The 16,230-nt window shown below is 38.6% G+C and overlaps 1 protein-coding gene and 1 long non-coding RNA gene across 3 annotated transcripts; one reads left to right on the forward strand and one right to left on the reverse strand.

Moving 5' to 3' along the window:
• Positions 1 to 5,030: 5,030 nt before the first annotated feature.
• Positions 5,031 to 8,358, reverse strand: LOC103429368 (cysteine-rich receptor-like protein kinase 26). 2 transcript variants are annotated; one of them, XM_070814712.1, is made up of 8 exons: positions 7,431 to 8,358; positions 7,105 to 7,242; positions 6,842 to 6,969; positions 6,407 to 6,617; positions 6,047 to 6,284; positions 5,771 to 5,921; positions 5,365 to 5,688; positions 5,031 to 5,244 (listed from the first exon to the last, which is right to left on the reverse strand). In XM_070814712.1, the coding sequence occupies exons 1-8, from the start codon at positions 8,272 to 8,274 to the stop codon at positions 5,161 to 5,163; spliced, it is 2,118 nt and encodes a 705-aa protein (XP_070670813.1). In that variant the 5' UTR covers positions 8,275 to 8,358; the 3' UTR covers positions 5,031 to 5,160. The 2 variants fall into 2 exon arrangements, with proteins under 2 accessions (XP_070670813.1, XP_070670811.1); XM_070814710.1 differs by having other exon boundaries at positions 5,347 to 5,688.
• Positions 8,359 to 15,025: 6,667 nt separating this feature from the next.
• Positions 15,026 to 16,104, forward strand: LOC139192535 (uncharacterized). Its single transcript, XR_011576741.1, has 2 exons — positions 15,026 to 15,469; positions 15,765 to 16,104. It is a non-coding gene; the product is annotated as an uncharacterized lncRNA (long non-coding RNA).
• Positions 16,105 to 16,230: the final 126 nt, after the last annotated feature.

The raw sequence follows: 16,230 nt of genomic DNA on the forward strand, positions 1-16,230 counted from the left end.
CTATGCCGAAGGCACATTTGTTGGGGTTCAACCTTATTCGATACCTCTTCAGAATGGTGAAAGTTTCAGATAGGTTGGTGATGTGTTGGTCAGCATGTTTGCTCTTAACTAGCATATCATCAACGTAAATATCCATGCTCTTCCCAATCTGTTCGGCGAACATTGAATTGACTAGTCTCTGATAAGTCGCTCCTGCATTCTTTAGGCCGAAGGGCATGACCTTATAGCAATATAGTCCCCTGTCAGTAATGAAGGCTGTGTGTTCTTGGTCTGGAGGGTTCATGAGGATTTAGTTGTATCCTGAGTAAGCATCCATGAAGCTCAAGAGTTCACACCCTGTTGTAGAGTCTATAAGTCTGTCTATGAGAGGAAGAGGAAAGCTATCATTCGGGTATCCTTTGTTTAGGTCGGTGTAATCAACACACATTCTCCGCAATACATTTTGGAGCAGGAGACTTTCCTTGGTCAAATTTTTCTTAACAAGGACAACATTTGCTAATCACGTTGGATAATTGACTTCGCGGACGAAGCTTACGCCTTTGAGTTTTTCAACTTCTGCCTTCATTGCCTCGTACCGTTCAGCCTCATAGGATCTTCGCTTCTGTCTCACTAGCTTAGTCTTAGGGTTAATACTTAAGCAATGACAGATGATATCGGGAGAGATGCCTGGCATGTCCTCGTATGACCAGGCGAAGACCTCAGTGTTCTCTTGCAAAAAAGAGATCAATGCCAACCGAATGGGTGGTGACAAGGTGGTGCCAATCTTCACCATGCGATCCGGATAATCTTTTGAGATAGAGACCTCTCTAACTCTTCAACGAGTTGTGCTTGCTAGGTGAAAGAGTCATCTCGAGGATCGTCGGGTTGACTGTTGCCACCATGAAGATCTAAGTTGGCTTCGTCTGGGCTGGTTTTTATGACTTGGTCATGTATAGAAAGGGTTTCCTTGGGCACATGCAGGTGTTGTTGCTTGACCGAAGTGTTGTAACATGATCGTGCACTAAGTTGATCTCCTCTGATGTAACCATTGCCATAGGGGTTGGAAATTTCATCAACAACATATGTGTGGATACCATGGCCTTGAGATCATTGATGCATGTGCGTCCCAAGATGACATTGTATGCCCTTGGGCAATCAACCACCAGGAAGTTAGTGGTAATGGTAGTTGTGTAAGGGCATGGACCAATGGTGAAAGGTAAGTGTATGCTCCTCAAATGTTGCACGATATCACCGGAGAAGCTTATCAGAGGGGAAATCAAGCGATCGAGCAAGTGTTCAGCTATATTAAGTGCCCTGAAAGCTTCGGCAAACATGATATTGACCGAAGCCCCCATGTCTACCAGGATTCGTCGTACTTCAAAGTTGGCTATGTGAGCTTCCACGATCAGTGGGTCATTGTGAGGGTAGATGATACCTCTTTCTTCCTCAGGGTAGAAACATATTGGATCCCAGTTAGGCTTTTGATGCTTGCATCCCCTGATGTCTTCCACGTGAAACACTTGGTGGCCAGACCTTAAATCTCGTTCACTATTTTTCATGGCCCTGTTGGAAGATTTAGATCTGGGTGTGCCACCACTTATGGAATATATCACATTCACCTGGCGTTGGTTACAGTTACCCCTTGGAGGGTGAAAGAGGAATTGATCAATTTTTCCTTCAAGTGCCAAAGCTTTAATATGATCACGAAGGGTGATACACTTCTCGCCGTCATGGCCGTTATACTCGTGGTAGCAGCAAAACGTGCCCATGTTCTTCGTGGACTTGTAATCCGGGTGCCTCGACTTTGGCTTCGATATCAGGTGTGCTATATTGGAGTAAATGGCCACACATGTGGCGTTCAAAGGTGTGTATGCCTCATACCTCGGGGTAGGGGCTGTCCTGACATGTGTTTGACCCACTGTGTTGACTGCATGGGGTCGGGGATTATCGTGGTGATACCCTTGGTTATCGCGGTAGTGTCCCTTACTTCTTTTACTAAAATGAGACTGGTGAGGATGGAAATCTTTCCTTTTGCCCTGAGATTGATATGTCTGTTGACTTGGCAAAGTATTAAGTAAGGCAGGGGGAGGCACTACTGTCGTTTGGAAGGTCGAGGTCTTCTCATTTGGTTGGATCTGGCTTCCACTCCCTACTTGCTGATAAGGGGTGGTTGTGGGGGGTTTCCTTTGATATGTCCTTGCCTCGGCGGATGCATGGTTGTAAGCCTGTGCCAACACCTCAGAGTAAGTCTTTCAAGTGTTGGCATTGATCATGTACTTGAAGAAACAATCACGTAAGCCTGCCGTGAAGGCCTTAAGGGCGGTCTTGTCATCTGCCTCAGCGCAGCGAGAATACTCATGGCTGAAGTGACCGGCATACTCTCGTAGTGACTCGTCCGGCTTCTGGCGAATAGTGTACAAGTCATCTGCAGAATGCAAGCGATCGGTCTGGAAAATGTGTTGAGAAACAAACAGTTTCCTCAATTCCTCAAATGAGTCTACCGTCTCAGGTGGAAGATGACAATACCAGTTTAGAGCTCCGCCAGAGAGGACAGAGGGGAAGAGAAGACATCGCTCTTCGTTGGTGTGCATCTGGTATGCCATGGTGGACTCAAAGAGGTTAAAATGTTCAATCGGGTTCTCATTTCCAGTATAGAGTTGCAAGCCAAGCTTCTGCTTTGTCTTTGCTTGGAGGGGGTTGTCGAAGATCCTCCTTGTAAGAGGGCCAGGCCTAGGTTGGTTCCAATCAGGTATCTCAGCTTGTCGTTCGGCCTTCAACTTGTTTACTTCCTTAAGAAGCTGTAGGACAAGAGAGTCATGAGTGGAGTCATGTACCACTGGAGCTTTCTTTCGTAAATCTTCATCTCCTCTTGGAAGTAGGAAGGTTTGATCAAGAGCATGTGATTTTTTCCTGGACTCGCCGTACTGACTTTCAAGGTATGTATGTCGAAACATCTTTGAGTCCCTTATACCTTCGTGTTTCTCTAGGACTTGTTGCCCCTTCCCCAAATTGGTAGCCGGCCTGGGACGTGGGAGGGGACCTAGTCTTTCAGAAACCCTTGGGTCATTGATCTTCGAGCTTATGTGGAGGGGATTCTCTCGACGTTGCTTTAGGAAGTCTCGGCAGTCACGATAAACGGCTTTCAATCCTTCCAACCTTTCTGCAAGAAGGTGTCTTCCTCCACTTTTCCTGCTTCAGGTCGAAGCAGCTGGGTTGAGAGAAGTCTCATGTTGATCAATGTTTTGATGATTAACTCGCTCCTCATCAGGGATACCCATGTTGAAGGAAGGTGACCCTCCTTATTGGGAGGCATCTAGATGATGGTTGATGTCCACAGAGGTAACAAGTTCGCGTGTTTGAGTACGCCTAATTCTTGGAGCATCTCAAAGAGATTCTCATACTGCTCCTGAAGGACCTCATTCTTCATTGCTATCTTGTTGTTTTGTGATTCTAGCTCATCGACTTTAGCTTGAAGAGCAACCCTCTTTCCTTCCTTATTTCGTTGTTTCGCACTAGGTGCAAGAGGGATGTCATCCTGTGTGTTGTGGCTTCCTTCGCTCCCCATGTTGGAGAGGGATGCCTGGTCAAAAGAGAGTGTACGAATGGTGGAAACCAGCTTAACAAAGTTGAAGAGAGTGAGAATAAGTGTCGTTCCCACAAACGGCGCCAAATGTTGATGCACAACATCAGTGAGGACTTTGGTACAACAGAAAATGTTAAGTTTGTGACCTTCGCTAGATTGCTCCGGTCACTAGTATGGATAAGTATGTAAATGGATAGAGATAGGGAAGCAAACACAAGATGTACGTGGTTCACCCAGATTGGCTACGTTCACGGAGTAGAGGAGTTCTCATTAATTGTGAAGGGTTTACACAAGTACATAGGTTCAAGCTCTCCTTTAGTGAGTACAAGTGAATGATTTAGTACAAATGATATTAGGAAATATTGTGAGAGAATGATCTCTATTTATAGAAGAGAGTTTCTAGTTTCATTCTGACATTGACACGTGTCGTGTTGTGATTGGCTTATGATGTTAACACGTGTCGCGCTATGATTGGCTTCTGATGTCGACACGTGTCGCGCTGTGATTGGCCTCCTGGTTGGAGGGAAACTCTTCTGGGTCCTTGACGGTATAACGTTGACCGGTGCTCAGTAGTTTCGGGATTGGTCAAGTATGGTACAAACAAGTTTCATTGCTAATTTTTCGATTGAACGTAAATGCTTGGAAAGTGTGGAAGATAAGAGAAGCACACTGTTGGTATATATAAAGATTTAATCATGCTTGGATTAGGAAAGTATTGGTTCCTAATTTCATCAGGAAACTTTTCCTTTTGTTTCATCTTTCCCTTTCTAATTATTCCTGGTTCGGGTAGGTGTTATGTGCAGCAGTGCTCTCTTAAGGTCCTATTTTTTAGGACTTGTGAGGACCTCTTTTATATGAGTCATAGGATTAATCTAACGGTAAAAAAACTTATGAGTTTATATAAACCTATTTCACCCTAAACAAAATAAAAACACGCTAACAGGCTTCACGCTCATCCTTCCTTCATGCTTCGCGAGAGAGAGAGGAGCAAAATTGCAACCCGTTCAATCTCAGAGGAAATCTTTTGTCAAGGACGTCGTCCCCACCCTCCCTCTCTACTGCTATGCTCCCACACTTGAAGATCGTCGCTAATAGTTCCAGATCGTCCCTGGGAAGATTGTTCTTCCATCATACAACAATCTGCAATTAAAATTAAAAGTGAAGCAAAAAAAAAAAGGAAGAATGGAGTCGAGGTTGAACCACCACCACAAAGGAATATAAAATAGAATGGTGCTATTAGGAGAGCATTAGATGAAACCCAATTAAAAGAAGAATGGTGATCTTGATTAAATTACAGCTTCCATTCTACTTTTTTTTCGACAACGGGGAGGGGGAAATTGGGAGAAATTGAAATCAATACAACCACAAAGGAAACCCTTTCGTAGTTTCGAAGAGAATTTAATTTTCCGAGGGCACTATGATTGTTGAACAGGGGTGTAGAAGAGGAATGATTGTTGAACAAAAACAATAAAAAAAATAATAAATAATTCTCATTAAATATGTGACACAACTCCAAGTAGTTAGATAATTTATTTTGAACAGTTCAGATTAAAAGAGCAGGATGAAATGAGAGAAATAAAAGGGGAGAGTCCAATTAATCAAAGTCGTCGTTTGATTGGTAGACTGGTCCCAAAACAGCTCTTAGTTTGTCTCTTATGCATCACAAGCCTTATTGCAATTACCTAAACCATTGAAAAGAAAAATGAATAAAATAAAAGGTAAATTACACATTATAATTTAAACAACAATGCAGTTTCCATCTTAAAGAGCTATCTAGGATGTACTTCGGTGATCAATGAAACCTCATTTTCTGGTGCTTTGACAGAGCTGCTCTTGGAACGATCCGACCCGGTTGTAATCACCTCCGAACTATTCTTCCATCCCAAAGACATGTCAGATCCAACGTTACTATCTCTGAAAAATGCTGGTTGTGAGGGTACTGGAAATGTGACTGAATAACTATTAAGCATTAGAACAACAGCATTCATGGTTGGCCTATCGGCTATATTTTCTTGCACACATAGCAACCCAATATGGATGCATCTCATTATTTCATTTCTTGAACCGTTCGTCAACGCGGGATCTATTAGATTTGAAGCTGTCCCTTCCCTCCAACATTTCCATGCCTGCATTGTGAAATTCGTAGAAATATAGTTAGAGATAAATTATTTTTCTTGGTTGCATTATGCATATAGTTTAAGTACTTACGTAGCTTAGAAGATGCTCCATGTTCTCGCCGTGACGAAAGGAATTAGTTTTCTGTCCGCTAACTATCTCCAAAACTAAGACACCAAAACTATAGACATCTGACTTAACAGAAAAGTCCCCCTGCATCCGATATTCTGGAGCCATATATCCCCTGCATATCGAAACAAGAATAATATATGTTGGTTTTATGATCACTAACTTAGATGAGAACTTTGGATTATTGGTATAGATTAACACAATTATAATATAAGCCATGTAGCCTTGTCGAGTACTTACTCGGTCCCCACAATTCGACTGGTATTGCCTTGTGTTTGATCAACCCCAAACAATTTTGCCATGCCAAAATCTGATATCTTGGGAGTCATTTCTTCATCTATCAAGATATTACCGGCTTTGAGATCACGATGAATAATTCTAAGCCGCGAATCTTCATGAAGGTAAATGAGCCCTCGAGTAATGCCTACAATGATTTTGTAGCGCCTATCCCAATCCAGTTGTGCGCGCTTGATTGGGTCTGCATGTTCAATTCAAACCAAGGTTACAATGTTTCTTATATGTTACAAGAATGAGATTTTATAGTAAAATTTTGAAGTTAAAGATAAAATTGTACAAAAAAGAACATTGAAGCATAAATACCAAATATGATGTGGTCCAGACTTCCATTAGGGACAAACTCATAAATAAGAAGCCTTTCAACACCTTCCAAGCTGAAACCCAAGAGCCTAACTAAGTTTCGGTGTTGAAGCTTTGCCACTAACGAGACCTCATTTTTAAACTCCGAATTTCCTTGTCTAGAATTTACGGAGAGCCTTTTCACTGCTATTTCTTCTCCATTCAATAACCTACCCTGAAAGAGTATCAAAACAAAAAGGTTGCATTCAAGGAATATATAAATGAAATTGGTGATGTTGCCCATATATATCATGATGTTCTTAAGATTGGCAGGTTAGGTTTTTTCCCAATAAAGCCGGCCTTGGTGTTATCAATAGTGGAACAATCACTATATATTGTATTTTATTTCGTAAGGTATGATGTGAGAATCTTATCTTCAATAGATGTGTTATATATTACCTTGTAAACAGAACCAAATCCCCCTTGTCCTAGTTCATTGGCTTCAGAAAAGTCATCTGTGGCAATTTTAATGGCGTCGAAATTGAATTGCAAGGATTCTGCACTTCCAATTTTGTCCGTGTCTTCGCCTGTGGTACAATTTTAACAAAAATTTCATATATGTAACATAATTAGATCTAGATGACGTTACAGTATTAGGCTTCCCACTTGAAGCAAATTGAGTTAAATTAATGTTACTATGTTTATTTTGTTACGGTACGTACCTGGACTTAAATTATTTTTAAGCTTTTTCTTTGCTTTCCGTATTCTTAGACAAATGCCCATGAACATTACTAGTACCAAAGAAGCAATAATTGGCACAACAATAATGACGACAGTCCGAGATTTGCTGATCTTCGATCCTGCAAAGTAAAATCAGAATTATATCTTCTCTAATCACATGACATTCTGAATAACATGTTTAAGTAATTGATCTATCAGAGAGAGGAGTTACCATTGATCAATTAAATTTTGAGATCAGTGTCAAGCAAATATACATTCATCGGCTTATGTAATGGAGTGTATATACATATACGTTGTGCGTACGTACCTTGTGAAGTGTTAGTTTTATTGGTTGATGGTGGAGGAGAATGTATTGGTGGCGGAGATGGCAGTTGTGTGACAGTTGTAGGGTCAATGAAGCTGTAAACCTCGAATCTAAAGTGACAGCTAGGTCTATAAACTCTCCCACCTTCTTTCCCGTCACAACATATGGGGATATCTCCAAAAGCCCCACCTAAGCACTCACTGCACTCTTGCTCTGATATGTCTGGCGTGCATTGCGCGAATGCATATATTGTTTGGAAAGTTGGGGTACTTGTGTTTCCGAATGCAAATTTCCGAAGAGAACCGCCAGCTGCAGCTTCACTTCTTATGCTGTACAGTACCGTACGCAGGTCTTGGTAGAATCCATCCTGGCGGGACGACAATATGTTCTTAGTGTTCCACAGATAGAAATGAGGACTAATTTCCATGACGCCATAGATGGAGCGGTTTGAGTAGCGTAACATGCAATTGTCATTCCAACCAATTGCTTCCTTCTGATTAGGGCAAAGCTTTGGGAGAGCATATCCGGAGTTATTTAGGCAGCTGCGGCAATCTTCCGCCTTGACATCTCCTCTACAAAGTCCGATTGCATAAATGTGCTCGTTCAACGAGTTTAGGGGATATGATGCATTGTAAAAGCCATACCCGTTGCCGCTTTCGTTGGAGGGCAGGGAGGAGAGGAGGCGGTTGAGGTTTGTCTGATAGATACTATTGGTGGTGTAGTTTCCATTTTCGTTTGTGCAATTGAGGGATAGAGAACCTGGAAGTTGACCAAGGGCTTGATTAATCATGAGGAACAGAATGGGAAAGAGGCAGAATAGAAATCTTGAGGAATCCATTGCTGGCATTATTTGATATTTTTGCTCAAATTGGTTTGTAAAAGAGGATTATAGTTATGATGGAAAACTTGCTACACGTCTATTTATGAAGAATGAAGTCAATGAAGTCAATGATCATCAGCGAGGTTTCACATTGTTATAATTGAAGATGCTGATATAGACGGTAGTGCTCAATTAAATATTTAAGGAAGCTTCTTCCGAGACTGGGCGTTTGTTGCACCGGACTGTCTCGGACTAGACTAGATGCAGGGACTCAGCTGGACTGGCTTAGATTAGACTAAACTGTACTAGCTTAGTGAAACGTTTAGTGCAGTGTCGGACTAAAAAGAAAGATAATAACAAACTACAATATTATATTTTTTTAATTCATATCTAATAATATTATATTAATTAATTCTACCTTTTTTATTCTAATAAAACTCTCCCTCTCTCTGGAAGCCTCCATCTTTTTCTCCCCCTTTATCTCCCTTGTTCTTTCCTTCCCACGCTCTCATTCCCTCCCCTAATTTTTCCAATTAATTGCCAAATTTTTTTTCTGCAAAATGAAGAATCGAGCTTGATTTTTCAGGTTTTTGTTCGGTGCAAGATTCGAACTGGAGAGAGCTTTCCAAGTCTGTGGATTCAATCGGAGCCGAAAGTCTATGGAGCGGCGGAACCAGCCTGCAGCGATGCTTGGCGAGCTGACCGGCGACGAGTCGGGGTTTGTGGAGGTGAACAAACGACGGCAAAAGCAGAGAGAGCAGAGAAGAGAGAGAGAGCGCGCGACTTGATTATGGGTTCTTCGAGATTCAAAACGAGCAAAAGAAGAGTTGGAGACTCTAGATTCTCTGCGATTCAAACCGAAATCTCGTACCCGATTTTTTATGCTCCTCTCGTCAGCAAAGCCATGGCGACTCCATTATTCTCTCTTTTTATCTCTTTGATAGACGTTTCTAACTTTTCTGGTAGGGGAAATACGGCGAAGCTCAATTGGGATTTCTGGGAAGGGAAGGACGGCGAAGCAGGGAGGGGTGAAGCGAAGCACATACGAGCAGTCCGCTCCGTTTCGGGGTCTCGCTAAGACCCCCTGGCGAGCGTTTTTGTCGGAGCGAGTGAGACTTAGTCTCATTAAACCTAGTCCATGTCGGGAGCAAACATGGGACTGGACTAACCCTAGTCCAGTCCAGTCCAGTACATTTTAGTGAGGGCAAACAAACGCCCCATACTATTAGGTTTCACACTGTTATAATTGAAGATGTTGATATAGACGGGAGTACTCAATTAAATATTTAAGGATCCCAGACTTATAGTATTCAACCATTGGAATATGAGTGGTTGGCTGGGCCAACTTCTCTTTTGCTTCACAGGTGCGAGAAATTTTTAGTTGTGACGGGAACACAGGTGGTACACCACGTGTCTTTAAGTAAGTGGTGGGAAATTTTATTTTTTAAGTTATTAACTTTTTAACACACATATCCCACCATTTATATAGCGACACGTGGTGTACCATCCCGTGTGACAGTCACACTGAAAAATCTCTCCACGGGTGCATGCATTCTCTCAGGCCATCCTCCAACCGAAGGGTCCAGAGGGCCGAAAATAGCCCGAAAATCGTCTCCAACCGAGGGCTAGGCCAGAAGGCTCATGGGCCCCACGGAATCTGAAAGGGCCAGAGGGCTGGCCCCTTCCAGCCAGCCCTAGGCTGGCCAGAATTTTGTAAAATTGTGTCGGATTTCCTTTCGGATATAACCGACATGAATATTTTTTAATATTGCAATAATCCGACATGAATATTTTTAATTATTGCAATAGTGTCGGTTATAACCGACACGAATAGTAATTTGAATACAACGACTAGACAGGAATAATTTTGATTAATTGCAATAGTGTTGGTTATAACCAACACGAATAATATGAAACAATTTGAATACAACGGCTAGCTGACTGCAGCTAGCCGTTGTATTCAATTTTTTTTTTTTATGAATTTAAACCTTTTTTTTCTATAAATACCTAAGTCATTCCTACACCATTTCTCACATAATTTTCACCCTTCCATACTATCTCACTTCATTATATTTCAATTCTTCAATTTTTTCAATAATTTTCAAATGGCCTTATCTGCAATGAAAGGTAGGGCTTGGACCCGAAAAGAAGATGAAGCTCTTTGCAGGGCTTATAGATGGGTCTCGGAAGATAGTGTGAGGGGGATTTCTCAAACAAGTAAAGGTGTTTGGACTCGTGTGTCCAAAAAATACTTAGAGTTCTACAAAGGCACCATTCCACCGAATACCCAAAACCACGAGAGTTGTTCTTCAAGATGGAAGAAACATCTTCATCCAAGTTTGAATAAATGGCATCAAGCACTGTTAGCAGCTGCAAGTAGACATGAAAGCGGCGCCAATTACTACGACGAAGTTAGTGTTTTCATAGTTTATTTTAAATGTTTAATTATATTACATTTAATTTCATAAATCAATTTCTTTTAACTTTTGTAATTATATTTAATTATATTACATTTAATTTCATGAATTAATTTCCTTTAATTTTTGTAGTTATATTTTCTAGGTACGCCAAGCAGAGGAATTGTATATGTAGGGCAGCTCAAAACCCTTTCAGTTTCGCAGTTGTTGGGAAATTTGTAAAGGGTGGGTGTTATTTGAAGATCCACCTCAACATAGAGTAGGTCATACGCCGATGTTCGGAACTGCATCCCCAGCTGTAGATATGGATGAAGATGGATCTCCTACCATTCAACAAACAAGGGTAGAAAATCCATTTCCGAGCGAAGGTTCTTTACCTAGGGTTATGGGACGAAACAAGGCACGAAGGTTGAAGGAAAAGGGCAATGCAAATGATGATTACACCGCTCAACATGAAGTGGCGGCCTCATTGCAATTAATGGCGGAGCAAAATGCCCGTAAGGTGGAAGAAAGGAAGTGTAGGCATGAAGAACGGGCCAAACAAATACAAGAAGAGATTGATGATAAAAATATGGAAATGAACACTTCGAATTACACTCCAATGAGTAAGGCTTATTTTGATAGGAAAAAAAAATTATGACTCGGCAGCAGTTGTTTACCTCTAACTATACTCCAACAATGGCGAATGATGATGTTGATTATGAATATTAAATTTAAGTTGTTGTAGTTTTTAAATTTAAGTTAATGTTGTTTTTAAATTTAATTTGTAGTTTTAAATTTAATTTGTAGTTTTTAAATTTAATTTGTCGTTTTTAAATATAAGTTGTAGTTTTTAAATATGAGTTGTAGTTTTTAAATTTAAGTTGTTATTGTTTTTAAATTTAAATAATAAATTATGTTTGGCCCGTTCTTTGGTTTTTAAACCCATGCACATTTTTTTAATCATTTTTTCCAACAACAAATTTCTTTGTAATTTTTCATCTTTTTTTGTGTCACAAACCATGTGACGGGTTTAACTCCTGACAACTTTAATAATTTATTTTATCCTTTTGTCCTGCAGCCTATTTGTTTATCATTTTTTTGTCCAAAAACCAATTTGTTTATCCACAGGGTAAAACAACTTGTTATTGTTTTGTTTATTATATTTATAATTTTTTTTCTCATGAACTCTCTGTCTATTACAGCCTGTCTCTCTAAAATTGGGTTCTCTTTGCTTTGCATGTTTTTTTTTTTTTTTTTTTGAAAAATGCATGTTATTTTGCTATCTATATAAAACACAAACACTCGGTTACTGTTTATTAACAGTAAAATGTCTGAAATGTCTGAAAGTTGGTTTTTCCTTTGCATGTTATTATTTTATTATTTATATTATCTATATACTAAGACCTAGTGAAAAAGTACTGTTCATGAGCAATGAATGGAAAAGAGGCAGAATAGAAATCTTGAGGAATCCATTGCTGGCATTATTCGATATTTGTGCTAAAATTGGTTTGTAAAAGAGGATTATAGTTATGATGGAAAACTTGCTACATGAGAACGAAGTCAATGAATACCTCACTTTACGCAAGACGCGGTGGTGGGAATACCAGACTTTTAATAATAGCTCTAGCTACGATATGGTATTAGTACTTGCTACCATTCCTCTATACATGCATGTTTAAGTGTTCTACATGATATCTAATTATCTAGCTTTTCGTTTACAACTTTTTCACGTATCAAGCCTACGGAACTCTTATGAAAAAAGAATGCTATTGTGGCGGTCTCAAGCCACTAACACACTGTCATATTGGTAAGTTGAAATTTAAAATGCATAGTAATCTCAAATCAAATACTATATGATTAGTTTAAAATGCTACTACAATAACATCATTGTATAAGCAAGTTTCTCTTTTATATTATATCTTTGTAGGTATTCTTTCATCAGCGAGGTTTCACACTGTTATAATTGAAGATGCTGATATAGACGGGAGTGCTCAATTAAATATTTAAGACTTATAATTGAAACTGCAAGGAGGTTTCACACTGTTATAATTGAATATGCTGATATAGAAGGGAGTGCTCAATTAAATATTTAAGACTTATAATTGAAACTGCAAGGAGGTTTTCTTAAACGAATATGATATGCTATGAAACCGAATGAAGCTTACGGTCTTTTATTCTCTTTTGATAATTTCGTGGTAAGTTTCTATAACACTCATTAGTTATGTCTTCGAGGTTCTGATGGCTAGAAATGCTGATGTAATGAATTGTGGAATATTGTAATAGTTTATGGTCAATGTGATCCCATATCTATTTTATAATTGTATCCTTAGATCATGTGGGAAGACTAGCAAGTAGCAATGATACTTCTTTTTAAGTTAGTTTCTCTTCTTAACAAAACCATTGGGATAATAACCTTGCATGTACATCCTTTCAAAGCCATCCATATGTCCATATTGGTAAGCATAGTTTTCCTATTTTTCTTTTATTATATATTTCATCAAATTGTAGTATTTTGACCAACAATTTGTTATTATAAAGGAATTAGCTTCATTTTTCACAACTTGATATTTTCAATTTGGTGGCTGCACTTCATGAAGTCACAGTCGACCATGTACACACATTTTTCAATTTCAAGCCAAAATTTGGTGTTCCTTTCTTTTGGCTGATAGCATTATTGCCCTTGGATTATATTTTATCCCGCTAGGGTTCAATATAATTTCTATTCGAGAAGCATGAGTATTGATTAGGCTTATTACCATAAGATCGTAACCTAGCTAACGAACACACATGATGATAATACCAAAAAAAATCAAAGTTCAAACAACTCGCCAAATCATATAACATTCTCTGTTACCGTTTTTACAATATTTCTATTGTTTTTTATTTTCCATTCTTGGCCAATAAATTTTTCTAGCAACTTACTATATGCAACTTCCTTTTTTTCATTCTCTACACCATGGATTTGTGTCATTTGATAAGGATATCGTACAATTACACCTTTTGCTATAGTTTTTCAAATGTGTTACAACAGTTTTACATCACTATTGATATTCTACGTCTCCACCTTGCAAAAATTACACGGTACGTTGCCACTCCTATCATCTGCTTATCTATCATCTAGATAATCTTAACAAACATTATGTAATCCGTATTTAGCAAAAAAACCTGAACTTATATAAAAACACAAAATAATTATGTATAAAAATGAACATAAACAAACCAGTTCATGCACAGTTTATGTAACTGTTTGTTTCAACATTTCCACATTCGTTCATTTGATTGAAATATTGTTCTATAACAGGTTTAAACTTTGTTTTTCCAATACCTTATAACATAATTCCACCTTGGACAAATTACAAGATATGGTATTACTACTTGCTACCATTCCTCTATACATGCATGTTTTAAGTGTTCTAGATGATCTCTAATTATCTAGTTTTTCGTTTACAACTTTTTCTCGTACCAAGCCTATGTAAATCTTATGAAAAAAGGATGCTATTGTGGCGGTCTCAAGTTAATAACACATTATCATATTGATAAGTTGAAATTTAAAATGCATAGTAATCTCAAATCAAATACTACGTGATTAGTTTGAAATGCCACTTCAATAACATCATTATATAAGCAAGTTTCTCTTTTATATTATATCTTTGTAGGTATTCTTTCATCAGCGAGGTTTCACACTGTTATAATTGAAAATGCTGATATAGACAAGAGTGCTCAATTAAATATTTAAGGATCCGAGACTTATAGTATTCAACCATTTGAAATAAAGGAAACCACAGATTGGAACAGGAGTGGTTGGCTGGGCCAACTTCTCTTTGCTTCACGGGTGCATGCATTCTCTCAGTCAACAAAGTAAATCAATTATAATATGCAATTCTGACAATTATTTACTCGTTTGGTTCGATATTATCTATATACTAATTTCTTTGTAATTTTTTTATCTTTTTTTTGTCAAAAACTATGTGTCGGGTTTAACTCCTGATAACTTTAATAATTTTTTTTGTCCTTTTGTCCTGCGGCCTATATAATTGTTTATCCACAGGGTAAAACAACTTGTTATTGTTTTGTTTATTATATATAATTGTTTTTCTTATGAACTCTTTCTCACTGGCTGTTGCAGCTTCTCTCTTAAAGTGGGTTGTCTTTGCTTTGCATGTTATTATTTTATTATTTATATAAAACCCAAACACTCGGTTACTGTTAATTAACAGTAAAATGTTTGAAATGTCTGAAAGTGAGTTGTCTTTTCTTTGCATGTTATTATTTTATTATTTATATTATTTATATACTAAAACCGGGTGAAAAATACTGTTCATGAGCAATGAATGGGCGAAAATAGCCCTCACCTGCTTCCTATTCTCAGCTTATTTTTCTTAAAAAAATTAATAAAAAATTTTTGAAAATTTTGAGTTTTAATCATAAGGACAAAATAAAAGATAAAGTGGATATAATCATGATTGACTTTTTAGTGTAAAAATATAATTTTTTGTTAAAATAAACAGTAGCACGAGTTTTTCGTTAAAGTTTTTTTTTGTATTGAACAGTTAATTTACGATTTTGCCCCTCCTACACACGTGTTGTTCATCGTGGAAGGGGAGAAGGATGGAACCAGAGTCTTCCATTTGCTTCCGGGCTCTTCCATTTGGTCTTCATTTGCTTCTAGAAAGAATCTCTAGACCTCTCTCTTAGAACAACGAAACATCCTACTCTCTTCAACAGCGTCTCCTTCCTCCTCCTCCAATGGACAACATCTCCCCTCCAGGCTTCCCTCATTCCTTCTCCTCCGTTGGACAACATCTCCTCCGCTCTTTCTCTGGGTATTTATTTCATCTCTATTTTCCCTCATATCCCTTCTTTTCGTTCAATTTTTTTTTTTGATCTCTCAGAAGCGTTTTTATATTTCTGTGTTTGTCTACATCATTTTTTTGTATTACTGTGTTTGGATGTTAATCAATTGAATTGCTCCAACTAATTTAAAAATATAAATTCGGATATCCTAGTGGGTTTTCTGTGCAAATTTCGTTTTAGTTATGATAAGGTGTTTATGGATTTGGAATTTTATGTGTTTATGGATTTTGGAATTTTCAATATGATTTCCAATTTCCTTTGCAGCATTCTTTTATAGGTTTTTGAAGTATCTATGTGATTTATGTACGATGCATGGACACGCGAGAAAGCCACCGTATCCTGTATCTGACACGCTGAGGATACGGATACGCGGATGATACGCATGGATACGTGTTCGATACGTATGGGAGTGAAAGGAGTGAAAGGATACGTTTGGGATTGATGAGATACGCGTATCGTATTGTTCGGATACGTGTATCCTACTTTTCGGATACATTTGAAACTGAAATAGGAGGATAATCACAAAAAAAATCACAAAAAATCCACATAGAATCGTGATTGATTGAACTTAGTTAACTGAAATCACTCTAAAATCAGAGGATAAAAAGGTCGTACCCAGTGCACAAGGCTCCCGCTTTACGCAGGGTCTGGGAGAGGTGAATGTCGGCTAGCCTTATCCCCATTTATGGAGAGGCTGCTCCCAAGTCTCGAACCCGAGACCTACCGCTCA

The sequence above is a fragment of the Malus domestica genome, chromosome 02 (genome assembly GCF_042453785.1).
Source record: "Malus domestica chromosome 02, GDT2T_hap1".
In the NCBI taxonomy this organism is placed as follows: Eukaryota; Viridiplantae; Streptophyta; class Magnoliopsida; order Rosales; family Rosaceae; genus Malus; species Malus domestica.